The sequence below is a fragment of the Ochotona princeps genome, chromosome 1, assembly GCF_030435755.1.
Source record: "Ochotona princeps isolate mOchPri1 chromosome 1, mOchPri1.hap1, whole genome shotgun sequence".
NCBI classification, from domain to species: Eukaryota; Metazoa; Chordata; class Mammalia; order Lagomorpha; family Ochotonidae; genus Ochotona; species Ochotona princeps.
The window spans coordinates 83191016-83208553 of record NC_080832.1 but is presented as its reverse complement, the minus strand read 5'-3'; the positions used below and the strand labels follow the sequence as shown (position 1 = coordinate 83208553).

At 35.4% G+C, this 17538-nt stretch overlaps 1 protein-coding gene across 1 annotated transcript in view; it reads left to right on the top strand.

Moving 5' to 3' along the window:
• The window catches only part of KCNQ5 (potassium voltage-gated channel subfamily Q member 5), a 558133-nt gene that overhangs the window by 413867 nt on the left and 126728 nt on the right, over positions 1-17538 (top strand). Inside the window, exon 3 of the mRNA XM_004580459.2 lies at positions 4909-5035. Coding sequence (XP_004580516.2) covers positions 4909-5035 — 127 coding nt within the window. The remainder of the gene's footprint in view (positions 1-4908; positions 5036-17538) is intronic.

Here is a 17538-nt window from a genome sequence, read left to right as displayed (position 1 = left end):
TCTTTCTCTCTGTCTCTCCTCTCTGTAAATCTGACTTCCCATTAAAAATAAATAAACTCTTACAAAAAAGAGTAGATGTTTGGTTCAGTTTGTCAGGGAAACCTCCAACCTGGTATTTTCTTTCTGGAGGAGCATCTAAATTGTGAATTCCATTTCTTAAGCATTTATAGAGCAATTCTGTTTACCCAATTGTGTGCTTGACTTGTGTTCATTTATAATTTTCAAGATTTGGGCCATTTCTTATAAACTGTTAGATTTCTGTACATGAAACTAGTCACTATATTTCCTTATCTTTTATAATCACAGTATCTATAATGATATCCTCTGTTAATTCCTAATATTGGTGACTTTTTTTGTCAGCTTGCAAGATGTTTATCAATTTTATTGATTTTTTTAAAATTATTTTTGTGAATGTTTTTCTCTTATTTTTCTGGTTTCTCTTAATTAACTTAGGTTTTTATCTAAATTATTTCCTCCTTTAAAAATAAAGGAAAGCATAGGAAAAAAAGAGAAAGGGAAGTATTATCATAAGAATTGTGACTACGCACTACATGGAACTTAATCACATAATATCACTTTAACATGAAAATTGTATTGTACTAAGTACTATATATTTGCTATGATCCTGAGAATTAATGTACTGATAAATTTCTTAAACAAGAAAAAAATAGATTTTTGAAAATTTAAGTCCTTTTTGCTTTTTTACAGTTTATTTTATTCTTTTTTCTGAGTTTTTGAATTAGAAATTTAGATTATAAATTTGAGATTTTCCTGATATTGTGCAATGAGGATATGTATTACATATGACTATATAGAATATATGTAACTATGTAATATATATTGTTATATGTATTTAACATTATATATAATAAACAGTCTATTTGAGTGCACTCAACAGCTTGGGCAGGGCCAGGCAGAAGCACCAAGAGTCTGGAACTTGTCTAGGTCTCCCACGTGGGTGACAGGAACCTGAATACTTGCTGTCTCTCAAGATGTGCAGAGCTGAAAACTAAAGTGGATAGCAGGGCCCGGACTAACACGTAGGCATTCAAATATGGGCATAGGCTTCCCACATGTTGAGCTACCGAGCCAAAAGTCCACCTTCTGGTTTCCAATGTAAACATTTAGTGTTATGAATTTCCTTCATATTTTGATCTGTCAGATTTTTACTGTCATTCATTTCTATGCATTTTAAAATTTCTTTTGAGACTTTCTCTTTGGCCAGTGATTTGCTTAAGGGTGTTTTGTTTGATCTCTACATGTTCAGAGATTTGCTTGTTGGTTTCCTGTCTTTCTGCTATTCATTTCTAGTTTGATTCTATTATGGTTCCAAAAAGCACTCTATTGATGGCATTGTGGCATAGTGAGTTAAGCCTGCTATGCTGTCATCCCATATAAGCACTCATTTGAGTCACTGCTACTACACTGCTGATCTAGCTTCCTATGAATGCCCCTGAGAAAATAATGGAGGACAGACCAAGCACTTGGGACCCTGCATCCAGTGGGAGACCTGGATATAGCTTCTGGCTCTTAGCTTCAGCCTAGCCCAGCAAAGGCCACTGTGGCCATTTGAGGAGTGAAACAGCGACTGGAAACTGTGTGTGTGTGTGTGTGTGTAACTTGCCATTTCAAATAAATAAAATCCATCTTTTAAAAAAAGGAAAAGACTGTATGGTTTCATTTTTTTAGACTTGTTGAAGTTTGTTTATGATCAAAGATATCTTGTTAATGTCCCATAAGTGCTTAAACAAAATGAGCAACCTGTTGCTGTTGGATGAAATGTGTTCTTTCTCAGTTAGATCATATGTGTTGTTTATGTTGTTCAAATATTCTGTCTACTTGAAGATTTTCTTTTCAGCAATTCTTTTCCAGTAATTCTGAGATGGAATCTGGAATTCTAAAATGTAATTTTTGATTTATCTATTTCTTTCCTCAAGCATAACATGAATTTTCAGGTCCTTCATGAATTTTGAAACTTGTAATTTTTCCCCTAACCTTTAAAGAGAGAGAGAGAGAGAGACCTTGAGTAAAGAATACATGGATGCAATTTATCCTACCTCACTGAACATAGCAATAATAGAGTAGCCTTGGCATATTTTATTAAGAACCGTGGTCATACATATGTAATTGTATGGTAGCCCCTGTAACTTTAGGCCACATTTTGAATTTTCTTAGTTTCTCTCATAACATAGCCATAGTTTTGGTTATCTGTGCGTTAAGTCATCTTTGGATATCTCTCTTGGAAGTAGTGATAGGTCACTATAAGTAAGCTGTGATGAAATCAGAGATTTGTATTCAATTATGAGAAGTATTTATGGATTTTTTTGTCAAAATACCAGAAAGAGTGGTAAATCTCTAGTTGTCCTTTCAAAGTTACAGCATTCATTCATCACATGATCTAAAAAATAAATAGGCATTTGCCCAAAGCTATTTTTTATGCATCTAATTTGGATTTTATTTTTTTTCCTTTTTTAATTTATTCATTAGTTACATTGTACTATGTGACACAGTTTCATAGGTACTGGGATTCTCCCCACCCCTCCCCAAACCTTTCCCCAATGGTGGATTCCTCCACTTTGTTGCATAACCACAGCTCAAGTTCAGTTGAGATTCCCTCATTGCAAGCATATACCAGACATAGAGTCCAGCATCTTATTGTCCAGTCAAGTTCAACGGCTTTTTAGGGATACCCTCTCTGGTCTGAAGGCAGAGCCAGCAGAGTATCATCCCGATCAATTAAAAGCTCCAACATACCATCAGCAAAAATTTACATCATTATGGAATTAATTGACATAATATTGAGTAACCAATATGTTAAAAATAAATGCGAGTTCTTAACCACATCCTGTGAACACCTCATTGACATTACAATTTTAGTTTATACACAGCATATAACATAACATACATAACATGTTATATATAACATTATATCATCTTAAATTAAGGCAAACATGTGGTATCTAACCTTTTGGGATTGGCTCATTTCCCTTAGCATTATGGTTTCCAGTTTGGCCCATTTGGCCACAAAGAACTGCATTTTGTTTTTTTTTAATGGCTGAGTAGTATTCCATGGAGTAGATGAACCATAGCTTTCTTATCCAATCGTCTGCTGATGGGCATTTTGGTTGCTTCCATGTTTTTGCAGTTACTGATTGTGCTGCTATGAACATAGGGGTGCATGTTGGTTTCTCATGAGACAAGTATTTTGGATATATTCCTAGGAGTGCTATTGCTGAATCATATGGTATGTTGATTTTGAGTTGTTTGAATGTTCTCCATACTGATTTCCATAGAGGCTGTACCAACCTGCAGCCCCACCAGCAGTTTCTCTACAGCAAGGGAAACAATCAACAAAATAAAAAAACAACCCACAGAATGGGAGATCTTTGCACACTACATAGGTGATAGAGGGCTAATCTCCAGAATATACAAAGAACTACAAAACAACCAAAATGCCAAAACAAACAAGCTACTCAAGAAACGGGCACGGGAAATGGGCAGACATTTCACAAAGGAACAAACCCAAATGGCAAATAAACATATGAAAAAATGCTCAAGTTCCCTGGCAATAAGGGAAATCCAAATTAAAACATCAATGAGGTACCACCTGACACCAGTAAGATTGGCCCACATGAAAAAAAGCACCAACAGCACTTGTTGGCGAGGTTGCAGGGAAGAGGCAACCCTACTCCAAAGCTATTTTTGTAAATTTTGTGAGTGTTCTCATCTTGGGAGTGAAATAGAAGAATGGGAAGTATTTTGCAATGTATTCTGTGATGTTGGGAAGTTTAATAATGAAACAATAATTATAAGATCAATTAATAAATGTTATTCTGTCATAAACTAACATTAAAATGCCTTTTATTAACACAAGAAGAATTATCATTTAGAGGAAAACCACTGTTGTTAAAAGCAAGTACTTATTCCTATGGAGACAACACAGTAAACATATTAAGCTTGCTTTTTCCTTTTACAGATTCCATTTGGTTCTTCACTCTATGACCAACAGTTTAATGAGCCACTTTAGCTGGCCTTTCCCCCGGGTTAACTTACAACTCTTCCTAAATAATCCCAGAGTCATTTTGCTGAAGCAGGTGTTATTTTTCTAGACAGTTCTTGCCAAAGGGCAACATTATAATTAACAAGCTTCAAATCTGTAGGATTCAAGGTTTCATTTCTGGCAAAGGATCTATATGCCACACTCATGACAGTGCGCTTTTGTAACTCAATGTTTTAAAGGGGAATTTTCACACAAACAGAAGAATTAAGTATATTTCCAAATACTTCTTTTTCTCTGAGAACAACTCTTAAAGGCTTAAGGACTACAGCACTCCTTGCAGCAAGATGAAGCTCTGTTTTCTATAAAACTTGTCATTTTATTTCAGCTCTACTCCTACACTTCAGGTATTTCACATTACAGAATACTCAATGTTAGATATGCTATATGAAAGTACTTCATTAATATGAAGTTACTTCATGAATATGAAGGCACTTCAGAAGTTCATGGAAAATGAAACTAAGAGATATATTTATTTGAATGTGATAAATTAAAGAAACCCATGCATAGTTTTTTCAAAGTGGGCATTTTCTGCAAGTTTCATATAGGTACGTCCCTCAATATTGCAACCATTATTCAGCCTGCACGTTTGCTATTAAAACTGACTCCTAAAGTTGCAAAGTGTTAGTGAGTTTTAAAGGAATAGCATTCCATGACATAAAATGCAAGCAAAGTAAGATGCTGATGTTGTTCATGTTTAGATCCACTTGGGGAAAAATATCCTTAATTTCACACATTAACAACTAGATGTTTCAGATGTAATACATATATACCCATAAGTATGCATAGAGTTTCTTGCCATGGTTCGTTCTATAATGCTTGTCTCTGACATATCTTTTCTGGTATTTCAGGAGTTCGTGATGATTGTCGTCTTTGGTTTGGAATTCATCATTCGGATCTGGTCTGCAGGTTGCTGTTGTCGGTATAGAGGATGGCAAGGAAGGTTAAGGTTTGCCCGAAAACCCTTCTGTGTTATAGGTGAATATCAAAGTCCCAGATACCTGTATTTATGACACTGCATTCTTTTGTTTCCTGTTTTACACCATTTGATAAGTATTAAAACTTAATATCCATGGAGAAATTTCCATGGATTAGGCGTACTCATGCTTTTAAAGTGTTGACTCATTTAACCCTCACCATAAGGATATGAGGAATGTATTTTGTTACCTCCATTTTACAGGTGAGGAAACTGAAACAAAGAGAGACAAAGAGGTTGCTGCAGCTTCTGCAAATAATGAGTGGTAGCACTGAGGTCTGGGCCTGGTCCTCTGACTCTAGAACACACACTCAATGTGAATTATCCTGAACTATATGCTTCTTAATTGTTTCCCTGAATTAGGGAAACATTGGCCTCTATAAATGCACATAACCATTTTTGCTTTGCAATAAGGCATGAAGTTATGCTCTTGATCAGTGGGAATAGGTATCAATGTAATTCCAATAGTTCATATCAATCAGCATGTTTCAAGTGTGGTTTGTGCTTTGCTAGCTTGAGACCTAACAACATGTTCTATGCTCTTAAATATGAATCCCTCTATATTGTAGTATACAAATACATAGCAAGTCTCTGCATCTCCCTAATGGCTGTGGTTTCACTAAGAGACCATCCATGTGGATTCCAGTATAAAAAGCTGAATGAATACGTGAAATTGACATCTTATTAATTGGTTATTATTTGTATCCCTTTGCTATACTCCTATGGAATAGTGGCCTTTCTATGGTTTTTCTTGTCAAACACTGTATTAGTGGTTATAAACTACATTACAAATTGTGTTATTCAAAAATTAAAAGAAGAAATGAAATAGGAAGGGAGGAAAGATAGAAGGGAAAAGGAGAGTGAAATATTGGTATGTTGTATTATATCTTTGAAAGACATGACATCTGAAGTAAATATCAAATAACAAAAAGTCATTTCTTATATATGTGCTTAAAAATGTTCATTCAACTAGAATTTGTAGAGATTTGGCTATGTGTTGGGCATTAGAATTATAATAGTAAATCTGATGAAATTCTAAGTTAAACTGATCTTTTTATTTTTATTTTTCCTGATACTGTCTCATAGGTACAGGGATTTCTCCTTTCCCCCTCCTTGAATGTCTCTCTACTCTTTTCCCCCATATTATTACAATGGTATAGGCCTTCTACAGAGTCACAAATCCAAAATTCTGGCATTTAAGTGTATTGTGGCATCGTAGGTATAGGCAATAGTAGAAAGCCTAGCATCCAATTGTCAAATCAACCTTAAAAATGCTTGTGTAGCCTTTACTACTACAACACTATTATCCAGCTTTCTGTCATCCAAAAATATGTTCTCTTTCCCTTTGAAAGCTGTCATTCTAAGACATAGAGGAAAGTCAGTGGTAATTCCCAAACTTTCAGGTTCATGTAGCTCCAAGGCATATTAATGAAGATATTTTATTTTTTTCCCATGGAGAGTTTTTTCTTCTTATGAATTCCCTGGTAACGCAGCATTTTGGAGGACTGTAAACTGATATGGAACTACTGCACAACAAGTATCTTCTGTCCCAAAAGGGATCCAATCAAAACAATACACAAAACAGCAGGTTGGCCAAGAATCACTCAAGTTCTGCAGGATAAGGTCGCTTCATAGATGACTGCAGAAATAGTCTATTCCAGATTTTAAGACCAAGTACAGTTAGTTTGGTTTCATTCCAGTTCCAGAGGTAATGCCAATGTATTTCTAGCCTCCAAACTAATGGAGAGCTCTTTCGCAGATGCCTGCTGCCTTTTGATAGCTGTTTTCACCTATAGGTACATCAACCCATATCAGCCCTTTAATCTTTCTGTACCTGTCTCATGTTCTGTGGGTATTCATGTAGCATGTGTTTCTAAAACTGATATGATCTGTAATCTTACTTGTAATCTTACTTTCGATCTATAATGACCTTACAAGTTTAGTACAATATGGTTTGTGTATCATTGCAGTTGAATTAACTTTACAGGTTTTTTTTAATATTTTCCTTCTAGTTAATTAGTTGTCTTGGAAGAAAACATTGTAAATAAATAAATAATTAACTCCCATTCAGACAAAAACTAGTCATACTTAAAGTCGAGATAATTGTATTTTCAGTCTTTTATTAAACAGTCATGTAACAATTTGATGTGTAGTCCAAGTGAACAGATATAATAATGTATCCATGCAGAAGAATCAACAACGCTTCTTGAAAACTGCAGGTTGTACCCGATAACTTGTTGGAACTCTTTCTAGGCCAAATTAGTATATCCATATAAATTCTAAATGTTGTTGTTCATAATACAGTGAACTTTGTATTGTCCTTACTTGACCAAATTTACTGTGGCAAAATGAAAAAGTAGTAGCATCTCTTGCATTGTCCATGATGACTGCTCCAAGTGAGAGTTTGAAGATCTAGCTAAAAACCCCTTATGGTGTCATATATGTTTATATGTAACAGTTGATTCTTCTGAATGTTCCAAATACGCACCAAACTATCTTGTAAGTCTCAAATAATGAAGAACAGAACATAGAAAAAATTGTGGCAGTCTGACTGTTATACCTTCTATATGAGATGTTTTCTAATAGCATATAAATGTTCTTTCCAATTCAAAAGAGATTTAAGCTGCTGAAGTAGTCACTTACAGTACTGAGCCCTATTGATGAACTGATAGTTTTGGATGCAGTTTGATATAGGCCACAGGCTTCTGATTGCCAAACATTTAGTAGCTTTTTTCAACGGTCCAACTTCATTACTTAAGACAAATCTGGAGCATTTCAAATATTCCCTGGTTTAAAAAAATCATAAAATAATTATATGGGAGGTTTTCAAAAAGTTTCTGCAAATCCATATTATGATAATCTATGTAAGAATTTTTAAGTTTTTACACCAAAATAAAATAAAATAATCTTTTAGTTGCATTTTCCATACACCTTTTTAAAAAAACTCTCATATACTTCTACTTGGGAAACAGCTTGAACCTGCAGAATGTAAAAAAAACTACAGCTATAATTAACCAAATGCTTTCTTACATCACTATATTAATTTATCTCTTTTTGATTTTGAGAATTTGCTTAGAAACTTGAGAGAAATTTTATCTAGAATTACAAAATTCTTCTCTGTAGGTATGTATTCAATTTACACTTCTCCTGTAGGACTCTGTCATAATTACCTTTCTACAACTGTGTTCTGTAGACACTGAATTGCTGATTTGAAAATTCAAGTCTATTATGGGATGACTATCCAAGATGCCCTTTCTTTACCTAGGCTGCTTGTGATAGTTCTAAAAATCACCCACCCAAGGATATCAGTATTGAAAATATGTGAGTAACCTCAAAGGCTGGTTTTCTAGACATTCTTTTTCCTAGCTTTCATAAATAGCCCATCCAAGAAAATGCACATTACACCAAAGGCTGATATGTAGCTCACAATAATGAGCCTGATGTGTCAGAAAGCCAACAAATTATCTCTCACAGTGGCTTTGTTGAATTAGCTGGCAGCTGCCTCTAAGGACAGATACAAGGACCATGTATTTGAATTTTACCATGTGTCCTAGAAAAGCAGAAAATATCAGCCTGTTATTCATCTTGAGACTGTCATTGGTGCTTAATGTGTTTATTTTCTAATGCTATTTTAATAGTTTCCCTTCAGTATATTTCCACATGAACACAAAATGGCAAACACACCACAGAGGTTTATATCTTTCACATGAAATAATAGTTCCTCAGGAAAATGCCGACAAGTGACTTGCTTGACTGAAATAAAATTAAAGCCCTGATTAGTATTAACGTGGCTGGAGTTAGTCTCTGAGCTCATCTCAGTGAAAGGTTGGATGGTTAGTATATTCAAAAGTTAGATCAGACTCCCAGAACCACACAGGCTTCCAAGCTGAGTCATTAAAGTAGCGGTTATCTATTCCTTTGCTTTCTCCATCTTTTGATCTAACAGACCTGCCCTGAATTGCATCACTTTCTGCACCTTCAAATCCCTTTCTTTCTAGAGTAGAAACTATATTCTTTCTTATGGAACTTCTCAATAATTGTAAATGTTTGGATTCCTTCAGAACAAATTATTTCTTCCATATGAATTGCTGGACTGTCTAAGGACGATTAATATCTATTGGATTAGTTGATCACAGAACCACAAAGTCATTTCAATCTCTTGAGATAAAAATAGATATTACTACTACTGTATGCTCAGTACTACACTCAGTACTTCATAAATTTTGTTTCATTTAATCCTACAGAAATATATCTTGCTCCCACATTATAGAAAAGAAGTCAGTATCAATACATGCCTAAGAAATTTTCCCAGAGTTAGAAAGGTGGTAGGAATAACAACCAGATTTGCTTACTAGCAATGTAAGATTAAATTTGACTTAGTCCATTCTCATTAGCCTATAAGCAAGCAGAATACAGCACTTTTATGATAATATTTAGTTACTCAATGCTTTTGAGAAACCAGATTTCATAGTATATTTTAGTCTATCTTCATTTGAAAAGGAGAAAAGGAGAGAGCTCTTCCATCTTCTGGGCCACCTCCCTAATGCCTGCAGTAGCTTGTGCTGTACCATACTGAAGCCAGGAGCCAGAAATTTCATCTAGGTCACCCAGATGGGTGGCAGGCCAGGAAGCTGGATTAGAAGCAAGGTGGGAATTGAACCTAGGCACTCCAATATGGAAGGCAAGTTCCCCAAGGAACAGTTTAACCCACTGCCACTATACTTGCCTGAAAACATTACACCATTAACCTTAATTGTAGCAATTAAATTATATTACCTACTGCTACTGTCTTTCCCAGTATGGGAGACTGCAGTCTAAATCAAACTTATTTACATCGTGTCAAACTTCATGAGCTCTTGAATAAGTTATCATTAGGTTTCCTGCACATTTTTTCAAATAAATTAGAGACATCTTTAGGGTAAAGTTGAAGAATACCATCAAATATTTGTTAATTAGCAATTTAGCTAATTGTTTAGGTAGTTGTGGATCATGTATTCAAACTTGAGCTTATAAAATAGTTTAATTAACTGACATGTTTTGGTCACATAGACAATTTCCTGAAAGGAAATTAGTTCCCATTCCTCTATAAACTTTACTAGAGCACTATGATATATCATCCTAATATTTTGTATTGCCATTTGTTATGTAAGATAGTTCATTCACATACAATTATTTATTGAACACCAAACACAGTCTTAAGTACAAAGGCTAGAAAGGTAAACAGGATGTGGCCCCTGCTTGGAAAGGCAAAGAGTGACAGCAATTGTGATGCAGAGCCAAGGCAAGAGATATTGAAGTACTTAATGTGAAGAAGACAATAGGAAACCATAATGGATTATATGATACAAAAGAGGAGAGACACCCCCAGGTTTTGAGCTTAGTCATCCAATAAACATTTATATAACTTCTATTATGTCTGTGCATAGTTCTGGATAGTGGAGAGGCTATATTATATCAAGTAGGTTTTCTCTTCCTTCTTGTATAATTAATATTCCAGTGGAAAAAGAAACTCATGCATATAGTTTTGAAAAGTATGATCACAACATCTAGAGATAAGCACAATGAAGAAAATAAAGGAGAAAGTGGGGACTTCCCTAGATTGAGTGCTTAACAAAGTCTAAATAATGTACACTTGAGTTGACCTGAATTAAAAAAAAAAAACACCTAGCCAAAAGCAGATTGGTTACAGACCTTTCCAAGTCACAAAATACCAGTTGTGAAGATACTTGAGACCTAGTGATCCTGGCTTGTACAAGAAGATGTTAGATAATGTGGATGGTGTTCAGTGAGCATTGGAGAGATTCACAGGAGATAGGAGAAGTATGTGACAGTGTCTTAGAAGCCATATTACACAATTTGCACTGGCAGGCCACCAAATAAAGGTCCATTTGGTTTCTTACAGGCCTAATCTGACTATCTGGGCTAAAGAAAACATTGAGGAAGTAAGCATTTGACCCACTAGATGATAGCACTTAGGATGCCCACATTTCATGCACTTGCTAACATGCCCCCTGCATGGCAACATGTCACTGCTCAGTGACTGGTCCCCGACCCCCATGTGGGATACGTGGATTGCATTCCTGCCAGTATAATGAATAACTGTTTTTTAAAAAATAGGAATCAGGCAACAAAAAAGGATGACTTTTGTAGGAGCCAGAGATTTTTAAATTTTATATACCTATTTGAACTTCCTGTCAACAATATACAAATAAGGAAATAATTTTTCTGAGTACGCATGTATATTCACGTATATTGCATTTATGTTCCATGTATATTCCTGCAATTACAAATATGAAACTTCAAATTTAAAAAGAAAATGTGTTATTTTCTATTGAGCAACTAGAATTAGAGTGTGATAGAAACTTGCTTACAGCGCATTGGTAGCAGTCACCGATAAGCCAGTCCTTTGAGCCTTCTGACCAGAGTATTTCAAAATCATTAATTACAGTGAATGCAATGCAGATTTAAATCATTAAAGATTATTTATTTCCTTGGAGAATTTGTCCCTTTTGCCTTAAGCTGTTATCTGAAAATCTGAATTAGGAAACATTAAACTGTCACTGTGGGGTAAATTTTCAAACTGGTGTTTGGAATTTGCCAGTAAGAATCTCCTTAACTTCTGTAAAAATCTGCAGTTAAACCACTGCACATGGCTTTGAAAATGTTCTACAATATGTCTTTGTGTTGCTTTTTTATTATTTTTAATAAAAGCACAGCTGATTGTAGTGTTTAAGAGTGTGGATAAAGTACTGTGCAGTCGGAGTCTTTTACAATTACATTTGAAAGCTTCTTTTCTGTTTTAAGAATCACAACAACTAAATAAATACGTCTTTAATTCTCCAAAGAGCACCTTCTGTAAAGGAATTTGGAACGCAGTTGGAATATAGAGCTCATAAAGCAGTACCATGGCCCTCTGAGACATTGTTTATCTCACTCATAGATGGAAAAATTGAGGCACCATGAAGTGGGAGTGCTTTGTCTTCCACCCGTAAGTCAGCAGTGCAGCTAGGAATAGAACACTAGCTTCCCAATAGCTCATTGCTTTGAAGCACTGACTCTTGTTAAAGTCAAATTTAATTACAGCATAATCCGTTTAATCTACACATGCAAGAATGATGAGGGAGCAGGAGAAACGAATTCATTACAGGTTGGTGGGAGAATATGTTACATAGATAGGCAACTTTCTTCTTAAGGATCCACAGTTTTAGCATTTTCTAAATCTATAAGATGTAGGCTACCGAGGAAGAGATTACCCCAGTTTTACTGGCTAGAGTTCACAGAGGACTCCTTGATTTTCTTTATTTGAAATGTAAGTAAAGGTTCAACTTTGAAATGCTGCAAAAATTAATTATTAATGCTAACTAACCTGGTTTGATTGCCATATTTTGCATACATACACAGAATTAACACACTGTATTCCACAAATGTGTATAATTAAAATAATATCATAAAAACAATAATATAATGTCATGGAACAAGTTCATCATTTCCCTCTACATCCCTTCGGGATTAAAAGAAAGGGTTACAGGGGCTGTTATTATGGTACAATAGGTTGAGCTTGCAACACCGACATCCCATATCATAGTGCCATTTGGAGCCTCACTCACTCCATTTCTGATCCAAATCCCTGCTAATGCAGCTGGAATGGTAGCAGAAGTCCAAGTACTCAGTCTGCTGCCATTTACAGGGGAGGCCAGAATAGAGTTTTTGGCTGTTGGCTTTGATCTGGCCCAGGTTTGACTGTTGTGTCCATTTGGGGAGTGAACCAGCAAATAGATAAATATCGCTCCCCCTTCATTCTGCCTTTCAAAAAATTAGTAAATATTTTTAAAAATAAAGAAAAACATTGAGTCAAATACTCAATTCACAGCCCTCCCTGAAACAAAAATGAGATTAATTTGCTTCACTAATCAACATTCAATTACTTTTCCACTAATTTTCTGTCACTGTGTACCTACTCATCCAACATCGTCCATTGCCTTCACACACATCAGAGAAAGGACAATGGTTTAGGAGCTGTATTTTAATAGGATTTTTTTCTTCTCTTGGTTATTATTATTATTGTAATTATTATTATGTTTCATGATGCAGTTTCATATGTGTAAGGATTCCTCCCTTCCCCTCCCCATTCTCCTCCCTCATATTCCTCTCCCACAAATTTCCCCCATATTATCACAGAAGTATACTCTTTAATTACTAGTTTAACTTTCAGTTATTTAAGTGTATCATAGCATTGTAGGTATGGGTATCTAGTATCATTCTCCCAAGGTATGTTTAGCAGTTTCATTGAAACCTAAGATTATTTGAAATCTTAGGACTGGCATGGTGATGTACCATGCTAATCCTTCTACCTGTGGCACTAGAAACTCATGTGGGCACCAGTTGTAATCCTAGCTCCTCTACTTCTAATCCAGTTCCTTGCAAATGGCCCGGAAAAGCAGCAGAGGATTGCCCAAGGCTTTAGGCCCCTGCATCTACATGGGAAACCCAAAAGAGGCTCCTGGTTCCTGGCTTCAGAGTGCCCCAGCTCTGACCATTGTAACCATTTGGGGAGTGAGCCAGCAGATGGAAGATATCTCTCTCTGTCTCTCCCTCTCTCACTTGCTCACTTTGTAACTGTTTCAAGTAAAATAAATAAAGCTTTGAGAAATAAATAAGAAATCTTCCCTTGAAGCTAAGAATAATACAAATTCAAAAAAATGTTTTTAAAAAAGAATAACAGATGATCAGGAGTTGGCCTATTTGCTTTATCATGAACAGAAATTTAAAAATCATGTTTTAAATTATGAATTGTATTTGTTAGTTCACTTATATGATCTTACAGCAATGTTATTAAAACTGAAAGACATTATAATCCCCATTTTAAACCTCAAAACACTGAAATGTAGATTAGAAGTTTGTCAGTAGCCACATAACATGGAAGCCAAAGAAGAGTAGGGTTAGTGGATCATGTGATTTTTCTTTATCAGAAACTACCAAACTGTTTTTCCAGAGTTTGTCCAGTTCCTCTTAAAATGTATCAACATTGAGGGCAGCCTTTTGGCACATCAGTTGAGATTCTCACTTCCCATGTCAGAACACCAGGTTGCAAATCATGCTTGCATTTCAAATTTCAGCTTCCTGGTAATACACAGTCAGGGAGTGAGCAGTCATGGCTCACGTAGCTGGGTCTCTACTACCCATTGGGGGTTGGGGGGAGACTGGATTGTGTTCCTAGCTTCCTGATATTTTGAGAGTAAGCCAATGGAAGGGAGCTCCCTTGCTTGCTGTGTGTGTGTGTGTGTGTGTGTGTGTGTGTGTGTCTATTTGTCATAGCTGTATCTCTCTGCTTCTCAAATAAAGGAATACACCCACACACTGAGAAATGGAGAATATCTGTGGTGTCTCTCAGAAGTCAGTTATACCTATGGTGACATGCTTTTATTTTCGTAGAAAAAGTATGTTTCTGCTTACCTATAAAATTATTTTAAAAGGCAAGAGTCCTTGAAATTCGCATTTTACCATCTAGGTCAAGAAACAGATGAAAATATAGCCCAATGAGGAATAGTTCTTCATGCTCTGATAAATGAATGTAAATTTTGTGTTTACATAGATGAAGTGTTGAGAGACTAATTAATGCAAAAAGCCAATATTATGCAAAGTCCTGAAGGGCCTTACTTAAATCTAACTTCACTCTGTAAGAAATACTGATTCAAGCAAACTTTCCCAAAGCCAATACTAATTACACTTCCCTCCTAAGGACACACAGATTCACATTAGTTAGCTAGCACATCAAAACATGACTCCAGTGGGATAAAGTGTTTAAAATGGACAGCAAGGCCAACAGGGACTTGGTATGAATTGAGCCCAATATTCCTCATTTTTATTTGGTCTAAAAAGGGGTCACTTCACTCTGCTTCATCCCATACCACTCAGAAATCCCACTAATCCAGAATTATGGAAGGTAGGGAACAAAGTATCACTATGCTCCTAAACCAATATTGTGAAATGCATGAAATTTGTTCACTTTATGGAAAAAAATACATAAAAGAATTTTCCTAGTTTTAAATCTAAAATTCTACTTCTCTCTAAGCCCCTAAGGTTTCCCTATAGATATTACTGCAAAAAATGTTATTTTCTCAAAAGTTAGTGACAACTTCATATGGCCAAATTAAAGAATTTCTGTTTTTATCCATGCTCTGGTTATATCAACTACGTTGGAACAACTAATTTCTTATTTGTAAAAAAATTAAGTTGGGTCCATACTCTCCTTATCATATTCTAAGGTATAAACTCTAAGTAAATCAAAGATTTAAATAAAACTTGGGGCCAGCATGGTAAAATAGTGAAGTAAGCTGCCAACTGCAACACCAATGTCCCATATGAACACTGCTTGGAGCCCCAGCTGCCCCAGCTCTGATCTGATTCCTTGCTAGTATATCTGGGTAAGCAGCGGTAGATGGGCTCCTAGATGGGCTTCAAGTATTTGGGCCTCTGATACCCACATAGGAGATCCAGATGATCCTGCTCCTGACTTCACCCTGGTTTAATATCAGCCATTACAGCCAATTGGGAATGAGTCAATTGATTAAATTTCTCCTTTCCATTAACTCTGCCTTTCAAATAAATAAATGCATGAATCTTTGCAAAATAGAAATAAAACCATAAAATATTGCACAGCAGAAATGAAAATTCTCTTTTATTGCAATCAGAAGCTAATCCTAACTAAAAATAAAGTAGAAACTATTGATAAACCAAGGTGCATAAAAATCAAAGAATACTGTGTGATAAGCAAAACCAAGAAAGAAAAGTCAAAGGAGAAAGGTAGAAAATACGAACAACTCTTCTTGGTGATCAAAACATTAATCAGCTTAAAATGTAAAAAACTGTGGAAATCAAGAAAAATCTAACAATCCAGTAGAAAATAAAAGATGAGAAATAAGCATGAATAGAAACTTACACAAAAATATGTATATGCCTATTAAACATATTCATTCTCACACACAAAAAAATTTAAATTATACCATTTTCTGACCTGTAAGATTGGCAGAAATTACAATCTGCACACCATTTGGGTGAGTCTTTGAAAACAGGCACTTTCTGAAGTGATATGTGAACATGTCAATATCTATTAAAATTACAGGAGAAATCATCCTTTGACCCAGGAATCCTCCCTCCTCAGTAGACACCATCCATCCTAGTAGACTAAGGTCCATCCACACAATAGAAGTCAATGACAATACAGCAATGGAAGAATCCCAGAAGTTAAATAAAATAAGGGAAACATGCTGCAATACTTTATATATAATTGCTGCTTTTGTAAAATAAAAAATAAGATAACCATATCGCTTGTACAAAGAGATATTGAAAGAACTTTTTAAAATGAAAATAATTAACATGTTCACCTAAAGACAGTGGGTGGGGACAAAGTGAAAGCAAACAGAGGTAGGAGGTAGATTTCTCATTGTGTACTTCTTTTTAATATTTCAGTATTTAAAATATATAAAGACATTAACTGGTCAAACACTAAATAAAAAGAACTATTACCTGACACAGATTAATCCCAGCTTAAATGTTGGCTGTTATTTTCTTTGCATGGCAGTGTTAGAGTGGGTTGTTCCGGTTGATCAGTTCATGTGACATAGTATAATAATAAAAAAAATCGCCCATACTGTAGGCATTTTTGTCATTACAAAGAACAAAAATAAGTTACCACAATGTTCATGTTGTTGATGCTCTCATTTCAAGGCTAATATATTGAGGATACTATTTTTAAATCTTTTAAAACTTATCTAAAGTATGTTTTGTGAGTTTACTGTATTTTCTCCATTTCAAGTTTTTAATATTTCATTGGAATTTGCTTTGTATATTCTCAGAGAACTGCCCATTAAATGGCAACATGTGGAAAGTGGTTAGCATAATGCCTATCATAACTGCTAGCTAATGGGAAACCAAACATAAAAGCAATGGGTCCAATGTACATACAGTGATGAGTCCTAGAGCTCACAAATAAACCAAGGAACAATTTTCAACTCAGCAAGACCTCTTCACATGTCTTCATTGATTATTTTTTTCTCAAACTCTCTTCATTATTGCTGGATTCCTAGAATTTGAGAATTCATGTTTCTTAGAATGAATTTCACTTTGGTGGTGGAAGGAAGAAGTAGGAACCAAGCCAACTGTGTTTGTGTCTTAAAAGCTCTTTTATATAATACATACATGATTTCAGCAATGGTGTAAACAGTTCCTTGAAGTATTTTTGGATTATTTGTGGGTAGGGGAAGGGGATTGGGGCCTCATATTTGACTAGTTATTAATTATAGCTTAACCTATATGTCTCTTGAGAGGGCTGCGTTGGCCCCTTAACTAGGTTAACTGTCCCTACAATGTTCTCTTATCAATCTCCTGTCACCACATTCATCACCTGTGGTCTTCCTTACTCTAATCAGTGTCTTCTATGCCAGCTGTGCTTTCAGTCACCTCTGTGCAGATGGAGAGCATCTATCTTGTCCACAATCATCCATGA